This window comes from Saccostrea echinata, unplaced genomic scaffold (genome assembly GCF_033153115.1).
Source record: "Saccostrea echinata isolate AGI-Se365-2 ecotype Australia unplaced genomic scaffold, CSIRO_AGI_Sech_v1 ptg000054l, whole genome shotgun sequence".
Lineage (NCBI taxonomy): Eukaryota > Metazoa > Mollusca > Bivalvia > Ostreida > Ostreidae > Saccostrea > Saccostrea echinata.
This window is the reverse complement of record NW_026889803.1, coordinates 17,688,233-17,712,375: the sequence shown is the minus strand read 5'-3', so window position 1 is coordinate 17,712,375 and position 24,143 is coordinate 17,688,233. Positions and strand designations below refer to the sequence as shown.

Below are 24,143 nucleotides of genomic sequence, written 5' to 3'. Positions count from 1 at the left end.
GCTTTAATTTTCTTCCTGAAAAGAAAAAGCGGATCGCATCAATAATTTTGACTTTTTCATTTCTAAACAACTGCAATATATGTCTTCCATGGACCCTAACGTCAAAACAGTTCACCATTTTCAAACCACCAAGCCACGAATCAGTTTTATAAAAACATAGCTCCTTGTTAGAATGTGTTGGAAAAAGGGTAAATGGAATACAATGTAGAAAAAAACTTTGAATACGAAGACTAATTGAAACCAAAAGGACTAAAAAATAAGCCTGAGGGTATATTATTATATCAAAAGAACATAAATGTAGCCCATTCTCGATTTGTCTGGCTTAATTCAGTTTTTTGAAAAACAAATCTGTATTTTTCCAAATGTTTTTGGTTGTTTGTTCCAAATGAAAGCACACCCAACTATTCTCCATATATCCCATAAAAAATCAGCTTGTTTGAGATAATTTTAACTTCATTTAACTAGATACTTGTGTAATTGGTAATTTTATATTGCTAGTTAAATATTAAAAACGTTGAAAATATTTGGATGACTAAACGCGTTATATTCTGGCCCATTTCGTATAATAAGTGCAACTGTTCACGGTAGCTCAGTTGGTAGAGCGCTCGTTCCGTGATCGGGAGGTCGTGAGTTCGAATCTCGGCCGCGACTGACCTAAGTCGATAAAAAATGGATAGCAACTGTTCCTTCGCTATGCGCTTTGAAGTGAAAGTTGCCTGTCCTTCGGATGAGACCTTAAAAACCGAGGCCCCGTGTCACGACAGACGTTGGTACGATAAAGATCCCTCACTGCTCAATGGCCCTGAGTGCCGAGTAAAGGTCAAAATTTGAAGCCCTTCACCGGTATATGGTAACGTCTCTATATGAGTGAAAAATTCTCGAATTGGACGTAAAACTACATACAATCAGTCAATCATTATCATAAGTGCACTATACCTCTCAATTATATTTACTCTAACATCTTATACAAGTGCATAATAGATAAAAAAAAAAACAAATTACATGTAATCAACCTTACGGCTGTTACCATTTGCTATTATTGTCTACAAGAAATGGATTTAATTTTGATTACTTCAATGCACAATGTTACATTCAATATATAAAGGGTGACTGCACTTAAGGACATACGAAATTTGCGATAACATAAACTTTCAAAACAAGCATTTTTCTTTTATTTGCAGGATGGTCAACATCTAATTTACAACTTTACGTAATTAAAATAAATACAGCCTACTCCGGATATATTGAAATTCAGGAGACCATGCAAATTATTTCAATATATCCGTAATTCAATATATGCGAAATCGTGAAGCTGCCATTTTTACAAGTTCAATCCCGATCTAAAATAAAGAAGAACAAACCCGAACGAATTAATTTTGTCATCGTTTATCTATAACAGTTAACAGATTACAAAGAATATGAGTCCTTGAAGTTTTAAATATTTTTTTTAAATCTGTTTCATTGAAAAGACAATCTTCGATTCACCCCTCATTATTATTCCCCGATCGCATTTATTTACGTTTTGGAGAAAATTCACAGACTTGAACAGTTACATGTAAGTACTGCTGAATGCTGCTTGTATTTCATCGTAAGTGTACTCGGGTTAATCCCTTAGTTATTTCGAATTTAGGCATATGAATTAATTAACAGTACGTATTTAATTTCAAAGTTATGTTTTTTTTACCTATATCTGTGGGGATTAGTATATTACGTTTAGCTGTTTGGCCTCAATATGTCCGTATTATATACGCGGACGCAAAAAATGGAACAGTGAAGAATTTTATTTCGTAAGAACATGCAGTATTAAAACACAAATGTTGAAAACTAAATTATTCACACCTTTGTATATCAACTGCTCAATCAGGCATAATTACTGTCACCAACCGTAACGACAGCCGCCAGGGAGTACTTCAATATAACCGTTATTGAAACAACTCATTATCACCTGTGGGGACCGATCAGTGGCTTCAATATAAGCGAAATTTCAATATAACCGATTTCAATATAACCGTTATTTTAATGCAAAGAATATGAGAGGCAAAATCTGGGGATTTATTTCTAATTCAAAATAAGCGGAATTTCAAAATAAGCGAGTTCAATATAAGTGGAGTAAGCTGTAAAAGTTTGTATTTACGCAGTACGAAGCTGTTTTCAAAGGCGGGGGTCAGGACAATTTCTTGAATCTCGGTACGATAATGAAGACGCCCACTTTTTCACTGACTTTATACATAGAAAGCGCATGTTTGTCTATTGTTCTGCATTTTACAGTAGTTGTATATTTGCATTAATAATGTTGTGTCAAAAGGAGATTAATAGACAAACATGCGCTCATGGTTTAAATGAAAAGCAAAACTGTTTCTTCTTACATTCGCTCTCTTTGTTGTAACCAAGGGCTGTGGCATGTAGAATATTATAATTCATCACGTGATGTCCTACCTCAGGTAACTCTGTGAATACTAAATTCCGTCACGTGACTTGTAAGGTAGCATGTTTTGTGCTAACTAGGACACTGTGCTCGAGCACGTTGAATTGTCAGGCATCTATTCAAAATATTCTTTACTTACATGGACGTGCTTATATTGTTAATTTCATTTTGAAACCTTTGTAAATAGTGTACTTTTGCCATACAGAATAAGGGGGGAAATGGGAAAGAGTAATCTCGTATTTTTATACATTGTTTTTATCTAGTCTAACTTTAGAGCAGTTCTTACAATGTTATCTCCACCTCTCATGCATACTTAATGTTTAATCAAAGGCAGATAAGTGTAAATTCTCTATATTTGGAAAGCAGTAAGGACAAAAAATATAGAATTATTTTATTGTATGACAGTCTAAAATCATTTTAACATTTAAATTTGGCGCCAAATTGACAGAATTCTCTAGTTGATATACAAAACTGAAATAAGGTTAAAGTGACAGTACGGCGCATCAAAAACTGACTTGACAAAATTTTCCGACAAGATTTGGAATTTTTTTGCAACTCATAAATGTATAAACTTTCAGAAAATTACAACTTTCACAATGAAATAATTTTGATTATTTCATTAAAATTAATAATTATTTATGGGACGTAAATATATACATCGCAACGTGTTCGGGGTTCCACATTCCATGCTATGCACGCATGCGTAGTTTTCATAAACAAAACAGCATGGTAAGAGAAGGAAGCCCTTAGAGCCTGCTACATTGACAAAGTCGACCAAAAAGAAAAAGAAACTGAAAATAAAGCTTGAAAAAGCAACTTTCCTGACTAAAATTTAGTTTGGGAATTAATATAATTGTTGGATGAGGAAGAAACGGGAACTCGGCGACACTCACGCAGGACTCGCGAAAGTTCTACTCGACAGGTTTGTTGATACTTGTTTTTCCATCGCTTTAAACAAAATCAGTGTAAACTCAACATAAAAATACACCTATGACTTATAAACATTGTTGCCATATGACTTATAAACATTGTTGCCATTTAAAGTGCTAATTTTTTTTAACTGTGCAGAAAAATATTTTGTTTGACATTTTGCCGCGATAACATATGATTTGGTGGTTTTTCCTTTCTCGGACCCCAATACACCAAACGTCAACATTTGTACTTTTAATTCTGTTAAATTCGTCAGAACGCAGACTAAAATCTCTACGGTTATTATTTTATAATATTTTATCAGAAAGTTATGATAATTTGCTTTTGAGAATTGCTTTTACCTCATATTCATTATAATTGTAATTTCAACAGTGTAGGCATGTGCCGTTTTAGAATTCACGTGGTACAAATAAACAGATCTAAGATTGCTCCAGTTCGTACGACCCTTGATTTTCCGGCAGATTCTAATTACGTTAATTTTGTATGAGGAGAGAATATTTATGTTTCTCAAACTGCTTACATCAACTTTATATCTTATTTCTTAATGACATATTGGGGAAATTTGAATGAAAAAGCACACGTTTTGCAGCCGTACTGTTGCTTTAAGATATATAAAAGCAACAGAAGCGACGGAAAAAGACCCCAAAACAAGCGTTAAGTACCGTTATTCTTTATAAAAACGGGTGGGTTTTTATTTTCTTCGTATTTTAATGTCCCCGTAATCGAAGATTCGGGAGCATATAGTTGTTGCCCTGTCCGTCTGTCTGTCAGCAAAAACTTTAACCTTGCCCATAGCTTTTGATTGGTTAAAGCAATGGCTTTCATATTTTACAAGTGTATTACTTGTGACAAGACCTTTCTTTAGGTACCATCATATTTGACCTTGACCTTGGAGTTTGACCTACTTTTGCAAAATTTTATGAGACTTTAACCTTGGCCATAACTTTTTAAAGTTGATCCTTGGGCTTTCAAACTTCACATTTGTATTTCTTGTGACAAGACCTTCCTTTGGACACCAACAACTTTGACCCTTTGACCTTGACCTTGGAGTTTCACCTACTGTTGAAAAAACTTTAACCTTATCCATAACGCTTAAACAATTTGTGCTAGGGTTTTCATATTTCAGTTGTGTATTCCTTGTGACAAGATCTTCCTTAGGATACCAACAACTTTGACAATTTGACCTTTGAGTTTGACCTACTTTAATTTCGAAAAACTTTAACCTTGGTCATAATTTTTGAACTGTTCATACTTCACATGTGTATTCCTTGTGAAAAGACCTTTCTTTGGACACCAACAACTTTGACCTTATGGCCCTAACCTTGGAGTTTGACCTACCGATGAAAAAAAATATTCTTGGCCATAACTTTTAAACAGTTGGTGCTAGGGCTTTCATTCTTTACATATGCATTCCTGTGACAAGACCTTCCTTTAGATACCAAAAACTTTGACCTTGGAGATTGACCTACTTTTGAAAAACTTTAACCTTGGCCATTACTTTTGAACAGATGGTGTTAGGGTTTTCATACTTCACATGTATATTCCTAGTGACAAGACCTTCCTTTGGAAACCAACAATTTTGGCATTGACCTTGACCTTGGAGTTTGACCTTTTTTAAAAAAATTAACATTGGCCATAACATGTGAACGTTTGGTTAATGGGCTTTCACATTTCAGGATCATGTGTATCACTTGTGACAGGAACATCTCATAAAAGAGGCGAGAGTAGAGGTCGGGAATGGAGATGGTTAGTCATATTAGAGTAAGGCTTTTATCACACTCTTAGTTTGAACACCTCTAGTTTTGTTTTCACTCGGGAAAACTCGGTTACATTCTTCGATTGCAGATGACTAGATTTCAACAAATACATTTGATGTATTTCTATGCAATTTACATGCTAGCATATAACTGCTTATAAGTTCGTTTCAAATGTTATGTTTAAATATTTAACGGATAAAATACTAGTATATCTTGAATTAACCATATTTTTTATAGATCAATGTACATTATCTTTTTAGGATGATTCTAGTTTCAAATGACTTCTGTTTTTTTAGGTCCGCTGGGTCACTCAGGTATTGCTATCTATTTTTGTCCGTCGTCGTTCGTCATTGGTCGTGCGTTAACATTTGAAAATTTTCAGCTTCTTCTCTGAAACGACTGAGCCAATTTTAGCTTATAGCATCTTTGGGCGAAGAGGAACAACAAATGTAAATTTCATGGTCCCTCCCCTCCCCCCCCCCCCCGGCTTTTTATTCCTTTTTTAAATCTCTGCATGCTCCTGGTTATTAAAAAAAAAGCAAAGTTGAAAATTTTGAGCAGGGGTGCCTCTTCCTAAATTGTAAATTTTCTTAGCCCCTGGGTAAGGGTTTCTGGTGTACATTGGGGCTTTATTGATTATGTATTGAAATGCATTAATTCCTTAAAAACTTTCTCTGTTCAAGGGTACTTAGCAGATAAACAAAGTGCATAGTTATGATAAGCAATGGTGCTTCTTCCAAAATGTAAGAAATCTGTGGCCCCTGTATCGGGGTTCTTGTGAGGGGTCTATCGATAAGATAGTGAAAATGCATAATTCTTTGAGAATAATCTATTTGCTTCTGATGAGATCAAAGAAACTAAGTAAATCGTTATAATGAGCAATTGTGCCTCTTCCAAAATTGTGAATTTCATGTCCCCTAGGTCAGGGTTCTGGTGTTAGGGCGGGGCTCTATTTTTTATATTGAAAATGCATTAACTCTTCGATAATCTTCTCTGCTCCTGGGTATTTAGCAGATGAACAAAGTGCATTGTTATAATGACCAAGGGTACTTCTTTTAGAACTGTGAAATTTGTGGCCCCAGGTGTAAGGGTTCTGGTGTTTCCAGGTGAGTGGTGGTGCTTCTTCCAAAATTGTGAAACCTGTGGTCACATGGTCAGGAGTTCTTGTGAGGTGGGGAGGGCTCTATTTGGAAGGGCACTATTGATTATGTAGTGAAATACATTATTTCACTACACTGAACAACTCCTTACCCCGCGACTCTAGACCAACTTATAAATAGAATCATGTATCTTAGTGTAGTTTACTCGTTTGACAAGTAATATTGAAATCAGACCAAAACTGTAGGAAAAGTACCGTTTTAAAAGTATTTCACAGAAATTTCTGTTTTTAATAAACATGGAAATACCGCTCATCGAAACCCGATAAAAAGAATTAGTGTAGTCTACTTGTGTGCCACCTTATAGTGAAATCCGTCAAAAACTGTAGGAGGAGTAGCGTTTAAAAGAATTTCACTGAAATTTCTATTTTTAATAACTACACTCAACAACTCCTTACCCCGCGACTCTAGACCAACTTATAAATAGAATCATGTATCTTAGTGTAGTCTACTCGTTTGCCAAGTAATATTGAAATCAGACCAAGACTGTAGGAAAAGAACCGTTTTAAAAGTACTTCACAGAAATTTCTGTTTTTAATAAACATGGAAATACCGCTCATCGAAATCCGATAAAAAGAGTTAGTGTAGTCTATGTACTTGTGTGCCAATTTATAGTGAAATCAGTCAAAAACTGTAGGAGGAGTAGCGTTTAAAAGAATTTCACTGAAATTTCTATTTTTAATAACCATGAGACCGTTCATCAAAATAAAAAACCGATGCACTGATTTATAGTGATGAGAATCGGTAAGAATTTCATAATCGATGATCGGGTTACTGTAACTAACTAATTATCGATTGTAATCGGTCATTTACAAAGTCTATCAATTTAGTTAATTAAATGGTAAGAATTAGTAAATGACTATTTTCTGCATATGTATTTGTTGTTCATTTTGCTGAGAAAGAATAAATGAATATCATCTGAGTGTTTTATTGGGTTTTTCTTGAGATAAACAAATTCTACAAAATTGGTAGATTTAACTTAACATTAATAAAATTTGAAAATCAGAAATATTAACATGTTGACTACATGTAACACAGTAACAGAGTCATCTACACAATTCAAAGTTGCTGCTAACTTCACCAGTAGTATTCCACGTTTTTGTTCATGAAGATTATGTTGTCAATGCTAGATGGACTTAAGCGAGCCCTTTTTTTGTTGACCAAATGTCCAGCAAACCTAAACACTCTTTCAGCGGGCAATGATGAAGCTGGAATAGCTAAGTATTTCTTGGCTAACACACTCAATCTTGGGTAATAAATTTCATTGTTTTTCCACCACTGGAGAATTGTTAGGTTGGAATCACACTGAGAGGCCCCAATGTATCTTCCTACTCAGTGACATTTTTCACTGGCTTTACAGATTCTCCAACACACACAACATCTTGTAACCATTCATCTATGTCACCTTGGTTTATTTTTGTTTTGTTTTTTGTGTCAGATGGTCCCTTTTCTGGATTCAGCTCTTCTTCCTTTGCCTGTACTCTGATTTCTTTATTTTTCTTGCTGTGTTCTGGCTTCAGTTTTGGCAATTCTAGTAAGTCTGGCTCCATATCCAGTACATCTATGTCTGGCTCTAAACATGGTATCTCAGGCTCTTTCATCATGTCAATTCCTTGCTCCTGTTTAACCATTATGGGCTTTTGTATCTATTCCGAATGCATTTGTTAGTAGAAGCTGATGTGCATTAAGGCGGTCCTCAACAGGCAAGAATTCCAAGTTTTTGGCAAATGGGTTCAACATACAAGCCATAAGGGCTAGCTCTTTATCATGGGCTCTTGAATGAAGCTCCAACTGCATTTTCTCTTTAATCTTCTTGATCAAAGTAGAGTCATTAGGATCTATTTCTATGCACTTTGACAGTTTCATCAACAAAGGTACAATTTTGTGAAGGGTGTGTGATTTGTCTCCACAAATACAATTTGTAGCATTCAAAAAAGGCTTAAGTACAGCAGCAATTTTTTCTACCATAGACAGTTCATCAAAATTGTTTAAATACGACTTCAGTGTGCTTGCAGCTGACTCCGAACAACTGAAATCACTTATAACTGCCATTATTGCAGGTGTCTGTTCCAATAGTCTCTCAAGCATATTATAGGTGCTATTCCAACGAGTTGCACAATCCATAATTAATTTGTGTCCTTTCTGTTCATCAGCTAAGAGAAGCTGTTGCTTAGCCAATAGTAAATCTGTTGCACTTGAACTCTGATGGAAGTAAGTTACCAATTTTCTTCCTTTGTCTATGACTTTTGATAACTCTGGGAGGGTTAGGGCATTTTTCACAATTAAGGACGTATGGTAGTGACGATTTTGAATCCACCGCGCAACTCCGAATGACGTAAATGAATCTTATGTCGTTCATCTCTTTAGTAGAGTTGGAAATAAAATTTACAATGCAACTTATTTTAAAGATATACTTGATATAAAATCATATAAAATGTGACTAAAATTTCTTTGGATTCAAACTAACAACAAGTCGAGGTAATTTTACGACTTATTTTACTTTTCGGTAATGTAAACAAAACGGATGTTTCGAAAAGAATGAAATGCGGAGAAAACGAGGATTTTCGTCAACCAAATCTATTCAGCGGTACAGCAAGGCTTCTTTGACTCAAAAAGGCGATGGTGAGCTGCGTCTGACTGAAAATTACTGTGCAAAGATTAAACCCATCATTCGAATCACAAACGCATGAGAACTCTAGCCTAGCAAAAACGATCTGCCCAGGTTTGTCTCTAGTATTTGACACCATTTAACTAACATTACCTCGGAAAATCAGTAAAAGTGATTGTGGCTCAGCAAAATACCGGTATTAGATAAGATATATATATATGAGTGAACTGGGTACTTTTTTCTGAATTGGGGGCATGAATGGTTTTTATGTACTGTAAATAGACCGTTGTTTCCCTTTGGGCAAGTGTACATAGTGACAATCACGACATTACACCAAAAGGCGGCTTGTGATTTAAAGGAAGAAGAAGAAGAAGATTGAACACACAACATTATCAATTAGTGACGATTCATGTTAAAGTTTTTAAAAAAACAAAAAACAAAAAAAAAAAAAACAGAGATTTTGAGATTAAAAATTGTTATATTCTTCCTTAGTTGTTGTTTGCAATATAGATTCGAAAAAGGGATAAAGAGCACTACACTATATTATAATAAAAACAATAACACTGGTTACCAGTGCACACATGAGGGGGTAATTTACATGATTTATATACAATTCTGTTTTGTAATTTATTTTTATATTGTGTGACATGATTGCATTCCGGAATGTTGGTGAATCAATAAAAATTCAAAAAGTTATTAATGTTATTCAGCTGCGCTTGATTTTGGAAAAACGTTTCGAGTTTCATGTACTGTATCATGTCTACATTTATGCATTGATGCTTTTAAATTTAGCAAACATAGAAAATATATTAAAAGAAACAATAATTTATTATAAATGTCAAGTCATATGAGACACAGTTATAACTCAATGAAATATGAAGGTAACCAGATGCAAGGTGTTGGACACTGTCTAGACAATATTTTCTTCCAAAACATACTAGATAAAAAATTCACTACACTACAACACAAAATAATTATTATTCTTTATTGCATAATACACCCATATGGGTCAAGCAATACAATTCATAATAAGAAAAGAAAAAAACAAAACAAAGAACAATGAATGTATTTATACAATAGGCGCAATTTAAGTAATTCACTCCTTATATATTACACCGATGTGGACCTTTTATTTCTTAATTCTAATGATTGTTTTATAAAAGTGAAAACAGCCGGTATAACTTCAATTGTTGGGCTAAGTATATATTCAAGTTTCTGTATGGGTGATTTGAGATAGAATGAGGAACAATTATCTAACATGGTTTTTATAAGTATATTCCTTGCTTGTATATTCAAATTACATTGTAAAAAGAAATGAAATTCATCATCAATAGCATTACATGAAGTGTATAATCTTTGTTGTCGAGGTATTTTCTTATGTCTACCAGTTTCAATCAGTAGGCAGTGGTCACTTGTTCGAAACTTGGTTAGTAATTGTCTATTCTTGAAACTATTTTCAAGCATAAGATATTCTTCCATATTAAGATTGTGTTTTAATTTACTGTACAAATACAGTTTGGAGTTTTCTGTGAATTTGGATATTTTTTCCATAGTTTTGCCTTTATAATTATCTAGTACTATTTTCTTCAACTTCTTTTTAACCGAATTTCGAACGTTGTCAAATTTATCATTTTTTTTCCTGTAGTCATTGCTATTTAAATTATTTTCTTTAAATATAGACAGTGCGAGGGTATGCCACGAGTAAAATCCCTCTTCATGCAAAGACATATTGATATTATATGATTCTTCAATCATGGGGTTTACATTCTGAGAGTTTAGTCGTACAAAGTACATCATAACTTGAGTTTTAATAAAAGAAGAAACTGGAAGTCTACCTAGTTCACACAATGATGAAATGTTGCATGCTGTTTTGTTGAGTCCTAGAACTGTTTTACAATATCTAGCATGTACTTTTTCATAGACAGATTTTTCTTGTAAAGCGAGATTATCACATGAGTTGTTATTTTTCATTGCTCTAAGTATTGCTCTGTATGAAGGAAGATAATCATCCATAAACCAGATACTTACCACTAAATTCTTTGGCCTAAAACAGGACTTTTCTTTTTATTAAGATTATTTCTTTCCTTATTAATTTCCAAGTTATGTTGATGGTGGAGTGTCTGAATTGCAATTTTGACTATAATCATTTTTTTTAATTGAATTTTCTTCTGAGTTCATGAAAGCTAAAAGCATCAATACATATTATAGAGTATGTGAAACTCAATCATAATCATGTAGACCACACAATATGAAAATAAAATAAAACACTCATTTTGTATATACTGCATCTACATTTACATATATGCAGTGATAGGGAAGAAATCTCAGCTATATAGATTTAGTAGTACATGTATATTATTTGAATACATGTAGGTATCCCTAATATTGTGGACATTGAACATGAAGTTGAGATGGAACAGGATCTGGAACCCTTAATATCTGCTATCTGGAAACTTGGAAGGAGGGTTATGGAACTGGGAGTGATATGACAGATGCTCTAAAATGTCCATGCCATTTCAGCAGCTCTTTCATGCTGTGGATATCCTAACTTATGGATCATCAGCTATCATTAAGGTACATTTACATTTGTCAAAATGTTAGGCTGTGGTGTTGTTAGGCAAAATTGTTTCCACTTTCACAACCCAGTGAACCCACCCTATTTTGTAGCTGACCCTAATTTTTCAAAATGCTTTTTCAAGAAAAATATGAATATTCATTTTAAATTCCCCAATAATAGCATGTATAAAAAATTTCCACCATAAATAAAACACTATTTCTTTGACATCCAGTCTATGCAAAAGACATCGGACCGTCAGACCTGACCGATGTGCAGTGCCTCTGGTCCGATGCGTCATTTTTTACACCGGACCAGAATGTCCGATGTGTCTATGTCCAGTTTTGAGCATTATTATTTTGATGGGGAGTCATGTAAATGTTTGTTATAAGTAAAAAATTTCTCACAAATCCAAATACGTAAATGAAGGTGATTAAAACTGTATGGACCATCTACAGTACTATGCGGGAGCAATCCCTTGTAAAAGAAAAGGTGTTAGGCTTACTACTCTGCATTTTCACGTGTTTCACTTTTTTACATTAGGTTTTTTGGTCCAACAAAAATTGATTCGGTCCTGTGTGTTCATTGATTACAAAGGACCCAATGTCCTGTGTGGTCCAAAAAACTTTCGCATAGACTGGACATCAGTGTTACTTGGTTGTTTTATTTTAAAAAGTCCACGCAAAAAAAAAAAAATTAAAAATATGCCTACCAGTACCTACCGGTACTCTAAATTTTTCCAGCATGAACATGATAAAAGTGGAAACAAAGCAGGTTTAACCAATCATTTTTCTTGGTTTTACTTACTAGATTATTTTCTTTGATAATTGGCTAGATTTCACAATTAGTAAGCAAGTAAATTGTATTTTATACATGAAGTGATATATTACAGTATGAAGAAAAACATAAAAATACATGTAATCAGTCAATTAGACCTATGTGTCACTTTTAGACAAATACATGTATATCATAGTTGATACCCATGACAAGTTTTAGATAAAGTTTAAAGTACCATATGTAGTGATGTAACGATTAATCGATTAAATCAATTATCTAATCAAAATTGTTCCCGATTATAGATAATCGATTACTCAAAATATTAGTTAAAAGCAAATTATTCCTTTGATTTTTGATTCATTCTTCTTTGAATTTTTAACTAAATCCTAAATAATAATCTAATAAATGAACCCAATGATACAAATTATTTCAAAAATGTATTTTGGAAATCACTCCAGAATTTCTAAACAATTTATTCTACATTTGAAATTGAAGAATTATAATATTTGAAATTAATCAATTTTTTTTTCGATTATAGTGCATCCCATTATTCCAATAATCAATTATGAAAAAATCCCAATTTCCCATCACTAACCATATGCAAGAATTGTAACTGTTTGATGAATACTAACTGGTATATTAGGTTTGACATTAAATATTATGAATTATACATAAATACAAACATACTTAATTATTGTTTATTTATAGTACTATCATCAGGTCTCATTGACCCTTTGATATGTTTTTAGAATAAATTTATTTCCATTTGACATCTTACAGAACTTTCCTCATTTAATCCTTTCTTCATTTTTGCAAAGAACCATTTACACTTATTTTATCCCCAAGCCATAAAGTTAAGAAGTTTTGTAAATAATCACACATTTTTAGGCAAGGTGAAATTCCATTTTATTTATCAACAAATAACTTTTACGCAAAGCCATGCAATTCAATTAAGTGATTCTTTTGATGTCCACTCGACTCAATTAGTGTCATGTCATTGGATTAGGATCCTTTGTCCAAACTGCTCTTTTAAGTTTGTTTTCTTCAAGAGGCCCTCGAGAGGAAATTTGGGTATATGTATCTTTGTTTACCTGTGTGGTTTTTATGATTATCCCTCTGGGGAGCCCTACCTTGACCAGGCCGATTTTTGTTTCGAGTGCCCAGCGCGTCACTTTTTGCTGGAAACTCAACAATAAAGAACGTAAAATTTATTCAGAGCCTTGGTCATCTTTTTCAGAATTATCACCCATGACAACTCAAAAATCTTGGTGATAGTACCATAGGGACATACAACTTGTATGTTTCATAGTTATTAACTTATTAAACATTTCATGTTTGAAATAAAGCCAACAGGTTTAGGTATGTGAAATCACTAACTGCCCATATACATGTAACAAGTTTATTGATGCAGACCTCTAGTAAAAAAGAAAAGGGGTGTGTGTGTGTGCAACCAACATCTTAATGAAAATTTACTCTATAGCCAAATACTATTCTCAGAAAAAAGTTAGGAGGACAGACCCCCCCCCCCAACACACACAGCCATTCTGTAAGCCTGTATTGACTAGATCAGGTGGACAAGATCATTTGATTGTTATTAAAATGAAAATTATTTTATCACCTGAACTAATAACTAAAACAAGGTTATTGTTTCTTACAGAGAGCGGGAACATCATGATCATATCAGCAATGAGACGAGAAAAGTTTTCAACTTTTTCCACAAAGAACAATCAATAAACAGGCAGACAAAATTACAGGTCTAAAAATAAATGGAATGAAGGTGTACAATAACAAGTGAACATAGAAGTTTCTCTTGTAACAATCAGAATTAGACTAAAGTTTTGAGTAACGACAAGAAAAGTGTAGTCACTGGATACACTACCATTTCCTATGATGTCCCAGTATTATCGAATGCAGTTTAAAACTGGCATTATCAACAAATTCGATATGGAGTTATTGATGGAAGAAATGAATTGAAAACTGTGTGTGACTCGTTATAAAAAGTAAAGTGGATTCTATCTCAGAATGCAGACTTTTTCAGTTGAAAGACCCCAGAGTTTTATATGAAAAGAGTCATATATCTTCAGTCTGTTTGAAATGTCCATGACATCAGTTGTGGATACATTATTGGTGTTATCAGAATTTGCCATGTCTGTAGCATCATTTTTAGATACAATGTCAGTGTTTGGTACTAAATGTAATAAGTTTTCATTAATTTAAGTTTGGTCAAATTACAAATTATTTTTCTTTTTTTTTTAATTGTAGATAGAGCAAATAAGTTTTCAATATGTTAATGTATTTTGATTCTCATGAATTTTGCAATATTAAATACGTTTCATTATAAAAATTATTTCATTACCATATCATTGTATGAACAGATGCTAAATACACTGCATGTTAAAAAAAAGAGTAGAACCTGGGAAATTCATCTTCCTTAATTTTAACAAGGTTTTCCATTGGAAAAATGATGAAAATGGCACACAAGGACTGCTAATGACCCAAATGCATGCCATGACCTTGACTCAAGATCCTTTTATCAAGTTAAATGTCATTTTAAGAATAACATTGAATTCCTGTATTTTGTATGGAGAACATGAGATGCTCATACTGATCATAAATATTGCATATAACCTAAGGTTACATGTGTGTATTGAGTAACTGACCTTGACTCAAGGTCATTCCAGCAAGTTCAAGGCTTCTGGCAGAAAAGGTTATTATTTGTACCTGGTCTATTACTCTCAAATGGAGGCTAATTGGTAGTTGATACTAGATTGCTTATGACTCAAATCTGTGTCATAATCTGACCCAATGTCATGAGTGTATAATCTCCTACAACTTTCTTGTATTAATAATCTCCTGTCCCTCATGCATATGGTTACATTGAGGAGGTAATAAGCTGCCTCACATCATGTACTGTAAGTTTTTATCTTCATTTATAAGCTCCTGTCAGTGTGTGAGAGTTATGTCAGGTGCAGTATTACAAAGCTGCTCAAGCCCGTAGAATGCTGGGGGACCTACTTTTTCCGAGTATAAGTAGTTTGCTATAGTGATTGCCGCCCCCCCCCCCCCATTGCTACAAGGTCAAGCACTGTCAATTTCCACGAAATGGACATTTAATTAGTTTGGTTTTTTTTTTTGCCCATCAGATTATTTTGGAAAGTTGCCCCTCCCCCTATTTTTGGTGAGTTTAGTTTTTTTTTTGCTTGACAGATTTTTTTTGGGGAAGGTGCCCCCCCCCAAACTTTTGAAACCGTTGCTACAAGCCTGCTGCTTGACTTGTAAACTTATGATACTTATTATTAGAGAAACAAAGGTTATTTTAACCATAAAAAGAAAACTAGAAAAAGATATTTAAGATAAATAGTTTAAAACCCTTCAAAATATAAAACATAAGTTCATCTATTTTAGTGAAGGACTATTTTTGTACTTTGTGGTTTTACCTCTTAAAACTTTATCTGATTTTGTTAAATATTGCTGTTACTCTACACCATATTGTACACATGCATAGCAAAGTACAGTGTAGTATATTGTGGTGGTGTCACTATTTTCCCTCGCTTCAACAGCATGTATGATGGTTTAGTCAGACTTGTAGCAACAATTTCAAAAAAACGGGGGGGGGGGGGGGGGGGCAACTTCCCAAAAAAATCTGATAAAGGAAAAAAAGACCAAAAAAAGGGGGCAATATTTCTCAAAAATCTGACAAGCAAATATTGAAAAAAAAACAAATAATTTCACTATCCAAATCCTGGAATTTGCTAGTGCTTGACATTGGAGCAACTAGCATCTAAGGGAAAATTTACTAGAACAATATACTTTACTCAGAACCCCCCCCCCCCCCCGCATTCTACGGACCTGGGTTTAATAGCTGGTAAATTAATAGTTACTGAATCATATCTAATCTTTCAATATTGCTGAAGATGGAAAATATTCATTCAAGACAAAGATTTATTATTAATTAAAATTAAACATGGAGACATATCAGATATACTAGAACGAATGTACAATAAGCCTCGAGCATTCTGTCTTCGTCAATTCACTTTATTTCATCCGTTCCACTAAAACGTTAGAAATTATAAGCCGGAGTTTCAAATTCTATTTTTTTTTTTTTGTTCAAAACAATTCATAGATAATTGTAAACACCTCCTCCAAGTCTACTTTCAACTTTGATTCCGATTCGGCATTTTGTGTACGAGTTGCAAACTGGAAGTGACGTGTACACGATAATGTACAAAACCAAACCGGGAAATCGGAAGCTTTTCAGATTGTTCGGCAAAAATCTGGTGAAAAGCATTGCCCGCCGTGTCACTAGAGAAAAATAATAACTATAATAAAAATTTGAGTTTAAAACGACAAAATCAGGAGAGTTAGAAACTATAAGCAAGTAAATAAATTGCAATCTCATTATTTTAACATTTTATAACAGCTTTTTGAGCAGAGGAAATTCGGGTCAGGAAATTCGGGAGCACATTTCTCCAAAACTACACACTAACATTATAATTTTTTATTAGCAATTTGTAAAGCAAGCAAATCACTATAAATATAGCATAAGATATCAAACTTTTAATTATTCTTTCATTATTAAAAAATACGTTGTACATATACATGAACCCATTTTCCCAATAAATTGTCATGATATAAATGAATCAAAATTAATTTGTCTTTTTGGCTTTTTTCTTGCACTATTTTGTTTTGAAATTAAAATTTCAATATTGTGGATGATATCTTTTTCAAAAAAAAAAAATTTATGTTGTTTTTATTGTTGTTCTCAATTTTTTAAAAATTGGTTATAAAAATATCACTTTATCATACAGAGTTACTCCCCTTATTTTAGTGCATCATAATTTTAGATTTACTCACTAGAACCTTTTCTTATAATATTTTATGAAATATATAAAGGTACTTCTTTCATTTTATGTGGATGTTTTAGAGTTTTAATTACTCTGAAATTAGGACTTGTCAGTACCATACTCCCTTAAGTTAATCCTATGGCCATAACAACCGAATCTGGGCCATTCAAGAAGCTCAAAAGCTTTCCTTTCGTTTGCAGCATTATCGATCACTGCAGTAGGCACTGGCAATTTCCAAGTATTTTTTGTTGCAAGAAGCGAAGTCTTTATATTTTCTGCCGTGTGACTCCCCGTTATTTATTTTTTTGGTTTCTAGTACGACACTACGCATATCCCACTCATCATTTATATAATGGCTAGTGACTGTGCAATAACTCTCAGTATTTATGTTTGTCCACCCATCATGTGTTAGACTATGTCATCTAAATTGCCTGTCTCACCTATCAACTTCACTTTCATTTCATCTTTCTTTTGTGCAAGTTTTGTAGTTATAGTTTTTCGACTTGGAATTTCGTATTTTGGATTCCACAAATTCACAAGATGTTGAAAATACTCAGAGTCCACAAGACTTATGGGTAAAACTTTACCAACTAAAAGCTTCATTAGTGATTCGTAAATTTTTTTGATCTTAGTTTCATTCATTTCAACTTTTTCTATTGGTTTCTGAAAGTTAATTGTGGTTTGTTGAAGTGGTGGTGGTACATCAGTACCGGTCGCGCAGGAAGAGGTCTCGGGATGTTCCTGATCCAAATGAAAATCAAAGTTTATTGTATTTCCTAAAAAAAAAAAAATCGGCAATCTTAAATTTTTGCTTGAAAATGCAGCCATGATTTATTATCCTCTTTTGATGGGCCATCGGTGCAACCCACAAAAAAGGGAAAGTCATTTTGATTCATTTCAAAATAAAATGTGGGCCGAGTAAATAACATCTAAACGAATGCTTCATTTACTTGTGATAATTAAGCATAATCAATATTCAACAAAGGCAGATTACAAAAGAAATTTAGTTTTTTATTGTAAAAAAACGTTTTTATTTATTTCTGAAACTAAACTAGAGTCATATATATCGTAATGCACAGTGATACAATTATTGACAGTAAACAGGTAAAGTAACGCTAACCTTTGAAGGAATATTCCTTTATACATAGCCTGCATACAGCTTTTGTCATGTCCAAATTTGCTTTGGTAGCTGGTCCATCTTTTAATTTATTGAATGCAAAGTACGTCCATACCCGGTGCTTCGTTACCCGGGTATGGAAGTAGGTGTCTTCTCGTCTGCGCCATTACTGTTACGATACACACAAATATAGAACTACGCACGCTAACTCTCGACTTCCGCCTACATTTTACACCCATTTAATTCAATACTAATGACATTTTGGCCATAAAATCGTTGTTGATTGCAAAGAAGAGTTCAATGGTAATTGATTGATAATTTTAATACCAGTGTTAAATAGTTAATTTCTCTTAATTCCAGCTCTTTTTATAAGGGGGTAGACGATGTTTTCCATTGAAATCAGGCTTGGAAGCATCAGCATATTTTAAAATATTCTTGGATATGGATAAATAATCTTTAAATCTTTCCTTATGTTTTACGCATATAAAATTAAACATGTAATTCATAAAATACTACGTTTAAGTTGTAAACCCCTTCGAAATTGGTGAAAAAAATGGGCATTTCGTCTTTAAAAATATGCCCCCCCCCCCCCCCCGTGAAACGCAAAAAGCTTTGGTATGAATTTGTGAAATAACAATTCATATTACCTGTAAACAGGAATTTTTGTTTCTTGGGGGGGGGGGGGGTAAAAATATTTTCCGTTGATTTCTCTAGTGAAAAACACAAGTTTTACCAAAATTATAGAGTTATCTCTCTTTGTTTCCCAAAATAAGTAATTTTTATGATATTTATATAAATATGAAAAACCATTCAAATATGTTAACTTTTGAAAATTGACTTAGAGGTAGGCAGAAGAACAATACTATCGTTCGCAGTTCTTAAAAGATAATATAATGGAATATTCGGATTAAAAACTATTACGTTTGTAAAATAAATGATGATTGGAACACCACCACTGATTTATGTATTTTTGTGTAGTCTACTTGTGTGCCAGGTTATATTGAAATCGGACCAAAACTGCAAGAGGAGTAACGTTTCAATGGATTATCACAGAAATTTCTATTTTTTGTAACTATGACAACGCCGTTCATCAAAAACCGATGCTCTAAATAAGTTGTAATATTGTTATAAGCAAGAGTATATATTTACCAGATGTTTTAAATTCTAGTCCACTTTTTCAAGTGTTCTGGTGCTGACCAAGGCTCCTATGATAATTTATCACTGTAGATAATGTAATTGAAAAGTTAAAAGAATTCAAGAATTAGGCAAGAATTTTAATTGAATAATACAAAAAGTACTTGTAAGTAATAAATAAATAATATCGAGACAAAAATAACATCATATTAAATGAACAGCAAAGACAAAGAGAGGCCAACGTGATTGGTCTATTTTCAGTCCAGTCTGCATAGTGAGAATGACCGTTGTGGGCAAGTAGCTCTACTGTATGAGTTGACACTAAATACTAGACTTATTATTCCTCTGATCCCTGATCAATATATTTCTTTTGTCTTTTGGCAACATAGCTTCATCTAGCAGTCTGTTTTATACTGTCTGGATATTTTTTGGATACTTTATATCAATATAAGTGAAAAATTCTCGAGAGGGACGTTAAACAACATTGGATCCTTTACTTGTTGTGTTATACTCAGGTGACCGTTAAAGCCCTTTGGCCTCTTCTTTTTTAATGTGCATCATTAATTGCCATGTATATATAAAGAATTTAAAATATAACATGATAAAATAACCATTTTAAGATTAAAATGGATTCTATGAAGAAGGTAATCACAAGACATATTCTATAATTGTGAGCAACAAATATTGCCATAAGCCTTCAAATGCAGTGAAAATACCGACACTTAAAAACACCCTTGTTAGAAAAAATTGAGGAAAGTAAACCATACAAAAGAAAAAAATCAAAATTAAAAGCAGATAAAAAAATGAACACAAATTTATTTTATTTATCTGAACTGTGAAGATGTGATATTCTTAGTTTAGGTATGTTTATATTACATTCCCGTCGTAAATTTGATGCTTTCAACGCGCAACCACTGATACGGGGGCGATTTATCAGTTTATCATGTTTATGTTGACATTTCATTTTTTATTTTAGAATCAAGATTACCCCAGTAATGTAATTATGATCGTTGGAGGTATATTTCTTTTTGTCAGATGGAATTATTCACCAGTTATGGATGGAGGCTTCCATTAAAAATGTTACTTACTGATGAAAATGATATTTATTTTATGAAATGTTTTAGAAATTGCAGCAATATACATTAAAGCCATTTAAAAAGGAAATATTTTTAAAGCAGTAATTAAAAGCATTTATAATTGTAAAATTATTACATTATTAAAATAGGATACACATAAGCATACTGTTAAAAGTATTAAATCTCACCTGCAACATTTGTTTTTATTTGGATGGAATAATAATACCTCTTTTGTAGATATCACTCTCCATGATATGCAACGTATATATTTGTTATTCGGGATCGAAGTACAAAACGTGTGTGCTATCATAGACTATTAGTGATCGAAAAAAATATGTATGGGTTAAAAAGAGGCGATAAATTTTCTCCATAAAACAGCCTGAAAGGGAGAAAATCTCGGAGGATAAAAATAATTTCCTTCGGAAATACTTCGAGTGTTCCATTTCGTGATTTGAATCCCTTTACAACATACCACTTTCACTTTGCTAAGTCTATTAAATTCAAGTAGGAAAATTTTGGCGTTACTTTATTCAGAAAAATTGAGATCCCCTTCATAACTGAGTATGGAGACATAATATAATATTCTAATTCTAAGGGAAGCCAAAGTCTAACTTAGCATCTTCGTGATCAGAAGGTGGCGAGTGTTGACATTAAGGTCTTTCGAAAAATACCATTACAACAAATAGACAAATTAATTTAAAACATATACCTATTTTTTCGAATCTTTTAATAAACTTAATTTATTTATTTTTTCATTTTGTATACTTAAATAGGCCATAAGCAATTTTTGTATTAAGTATGAACTTCCAAGGTTTCCTCATAAAAAAAAATTGTAGATCGGACGACAAAAATTTTACTTTTCTACCAGTGACCTTGAACTTAACTAAATGACTGACTTTTATCAATGTCATGACACACCCTCAGTTTATGAGCAATCTTTGTACTACGAAGTTAAGCTGTCAATAATTTTCATTACAAAGGTATAGCCTGGGCCAGGGATGGGGTCAAGTAATCTTGATCTTTAATCTTTTGAAAAGTAATTAAATAACAATTAATTTGACTTTTTATGCCCCCGGATCGAAAGATCCCGGGGGTATATTGTTTTTGTCCTGTTTGTCTGTTTGTTAGTCTGTTTGTCCGTTTGTCTGTTTGTCTGTCTGTCTGTTGTCAACTTTAACCTTGCCCATAACTTTTGATTGGTTGGAGCTATGACTTTCATATTTCACATGTGTATTCCTTGTGACAAGACCTTACTTTGGGTACCATCATATTTGACCTTGACCTTGGAATTTGACCCACTTTTGCAAAATTTTATGAGACTTTAACCTTGGCCATAACTTCTGAACAATTGGAGCTTGGGGTTTCAAACTTCACATGTGTATTCTTTGTGACAAGGCCTTCTTTTGGATATCAACCACTTTGACCTTTTGACCTTGACCTTGGACTTTGACCTACTTTTGAAAAACTTTAACCTTGGCCATAACTTTTGAACAGTTGGTGCTTAGGGTTTCAAACTTCACCTGTGTATTTCTTGTGACAAGACCTTCCTCTCGATATCAACCACTTTGACCCTTTTGACCTTGACCTAGGAGTTTGACCTACTTTTGAAAAACTTTAACGTTGGCCATAACTTTTGAATGGTTGGAGCTAGGGCTTTCATACTTCACACATGTAATCCTTGTGACAAGACCTTCCTTCGAATGCCAACGACTTTGACCTTTTGACCTTGACCTAGGAGTTTGACCTACTTTTGAAAAACTTTAACCTTGGCCATAACTTTTGAATGGTTGGTGCTAGGGCTTTCATACTTCACATATGTAATCCTTGTGACGAGATCTTCCTTTGGATACCAGCCACTTTGACCTTGACCTTGACGTTTGACTTTTATTTAAAAAAAAATTAACCTTCACCATAACTTTTGAACAGTTGTATCTAGGTCTTTCAAATTTCACAGGTGTTTTCCTCGAGACAAGATCTTTCTTTGGGTATCAACACTTTTTAACTTTTGACCTGGATTTTGACTTGCATTTGAGAAACTTTAACCTTCGACATAAGCTGCCATACGGGGGCACAGTGTTTCACAAACACATCTTGTTCTTCAATTAAATTACAATTAAATTAGGCTTTCTAAGATGTGTAATTAATTAAATTACAATAACTTTGCAAAAGTAAGTAATTAAATTACAAATTACATTTTTAATTTTTATGAAAATTTTTATCATCCTTGTCAATAAATATACAGAACATCATTCATATGTATATAAGCTCAGCCTCTGCACAAACAATACAAGAAATAATATATAATAGGCATTGTGTATCTTTGTGGTTTAAGGACATACGCAACGTATCTTACCTACTGATAATTTTTCAAGATATTCTTAATTTAAGATTATAGTGCCATCGGATGTTCGTCGACAAAAAATCAGCATGCATTACCAGGGGTTTTGAAAAGATATCAATTGATGAAAATTCTTGTATAATTCAAAGAAAAATACACAAAAATTACAAAACACATATTCTAGATGTTTTGTTTATCCAAACTTGTTTTAGAAGAAGTGTACAACAGTATATATACACATACAAATGTAGCACACAATTCCTTTAAGTATTGGAACTCTTCAACTCCAGGGAAAAAGACAATAAAGTTCAAACTACGTTGCGTATGTCCTTAATTTATAACTTTTATATACAAAACATTGAAGAGCTATCCGAGATCAGTTTGATGCAGTTTCCTCCTTTACACAAATAGGGTCCGTAAGTCTCGTTTGGTTTCACTTTCGCTTTACCACTTCCGGGTACCTCAACAGTGTAAACAAATAGAGTGAACTACTATGGTGTTTTGTTTTGCCATCGGTTGTACGCACAAGACCGGTAAAAATCTGCAGTGCAGTCTATACAGGTTTCCAACCGACCTCAAAGAAAGGAAACGATGGGTTGAAAGATGTAGGTAAGTAATCATACATAAAAAGTCGAACAGACTGATGTCAAATGCTACCGGAAAAAAAATCCGTAAAGAGTATAAATAAATGATTGAATAAAGACTGTATATGAGTTTAATGCAAAATTAAGTACACTATAGGCCGAAACATAGTTACTTATCGTTAAAACACATCATTTCAGGAGAGCGGATAGGGATTATAATCCTAATGACAGGATTTGTAGCTGCCATTTTGTGGACGGCAAAAAGGAGAACGGCCCAACTATATTTAGTTATAGTAAAAACGTTGGATGTTTTCCTGATGTTGCCACACCAAAAAGGTATCATTAAATCGTAGTTATACAAATACAAATATTATGAATTTACTGGCTCAAGCACAATTACAATAATGTACACAGGTCCAGCACAATCTCTTGATTTAGCTATATAGCTTGAAATAGCTGTATACATGTAGCTTTATTAAGCTATTCAAAATAGCTTGATAAAGCTATTTATATGCAGTTTTTCATAGAAATGTATTTTTGTAAGAAATAAACAAAAAAGTTGCAAGTATTTGACCATTCAATTTCATATATGTAATGTGGGCTATCCAAAAAAAAAACAAAAAACAATCCAAATCAAAGATACTTCTAACACTGCAGCTTTTGAACAAGACAACAAAAGATGAATTTCCATTGTTTGAGTAACTGTTCACTACCTTGTGTGTGTTGAGGTGTGGATAAGTATGATTGCTTCTCATTGTACTGAATTATTACTAATCAATTATCCCGTTGACCATAACTGACCTAACTGACCGACAATGGATACCATGGATGGTTTTCTTAGC

At 33.2% G+C, this 24,143-nt stretch overlaps 1 protein-coding gene and 1 long non-coding RNA gene across 2 annotated transcripts; one reads left to right on the top strand and one right to left on the bottom strand.

The window, feature by feature from the left end:
- The first annotated feature begins 8,839 nt into the window (after positions 1-8,839).
- On the top strand, positions 8,840-14,471 carry LOC133171700 (uncharacterized). Its single transcript, XR_009718850.1, has 3 exons — positions 8,840-8,991; positions 11,251-11,451; positions 13,866-14,471. It is a non-coding gene; the product is annotated as an uncharacterized LOC133171700 (long non-coding RNA).
- Positions 14,472-17,460: 2,989 nt separating this feature from the next.
- Positions 17,461-23,548, bottom strand: LOC133171872 (uncharacterized). Its single transcript, XM_061306663.1, has 3 exons — positions 23,475-23,548; positions 18,173-18,327; positions 17,461-17,642 (listed from the first exon to the last, which is right to left on the bottom strand). The coding sequence occupies exons 1-3, from the start codon at positions 23,546-23,548 to the stop codon at positions 17,461-17,463; spliced, it is 411 nt and encodes a 136-aa protein (XP_061162647.1).
- Between the last annotated feature and the right edge of the window lie 595 nt (positions 23,549-24,143).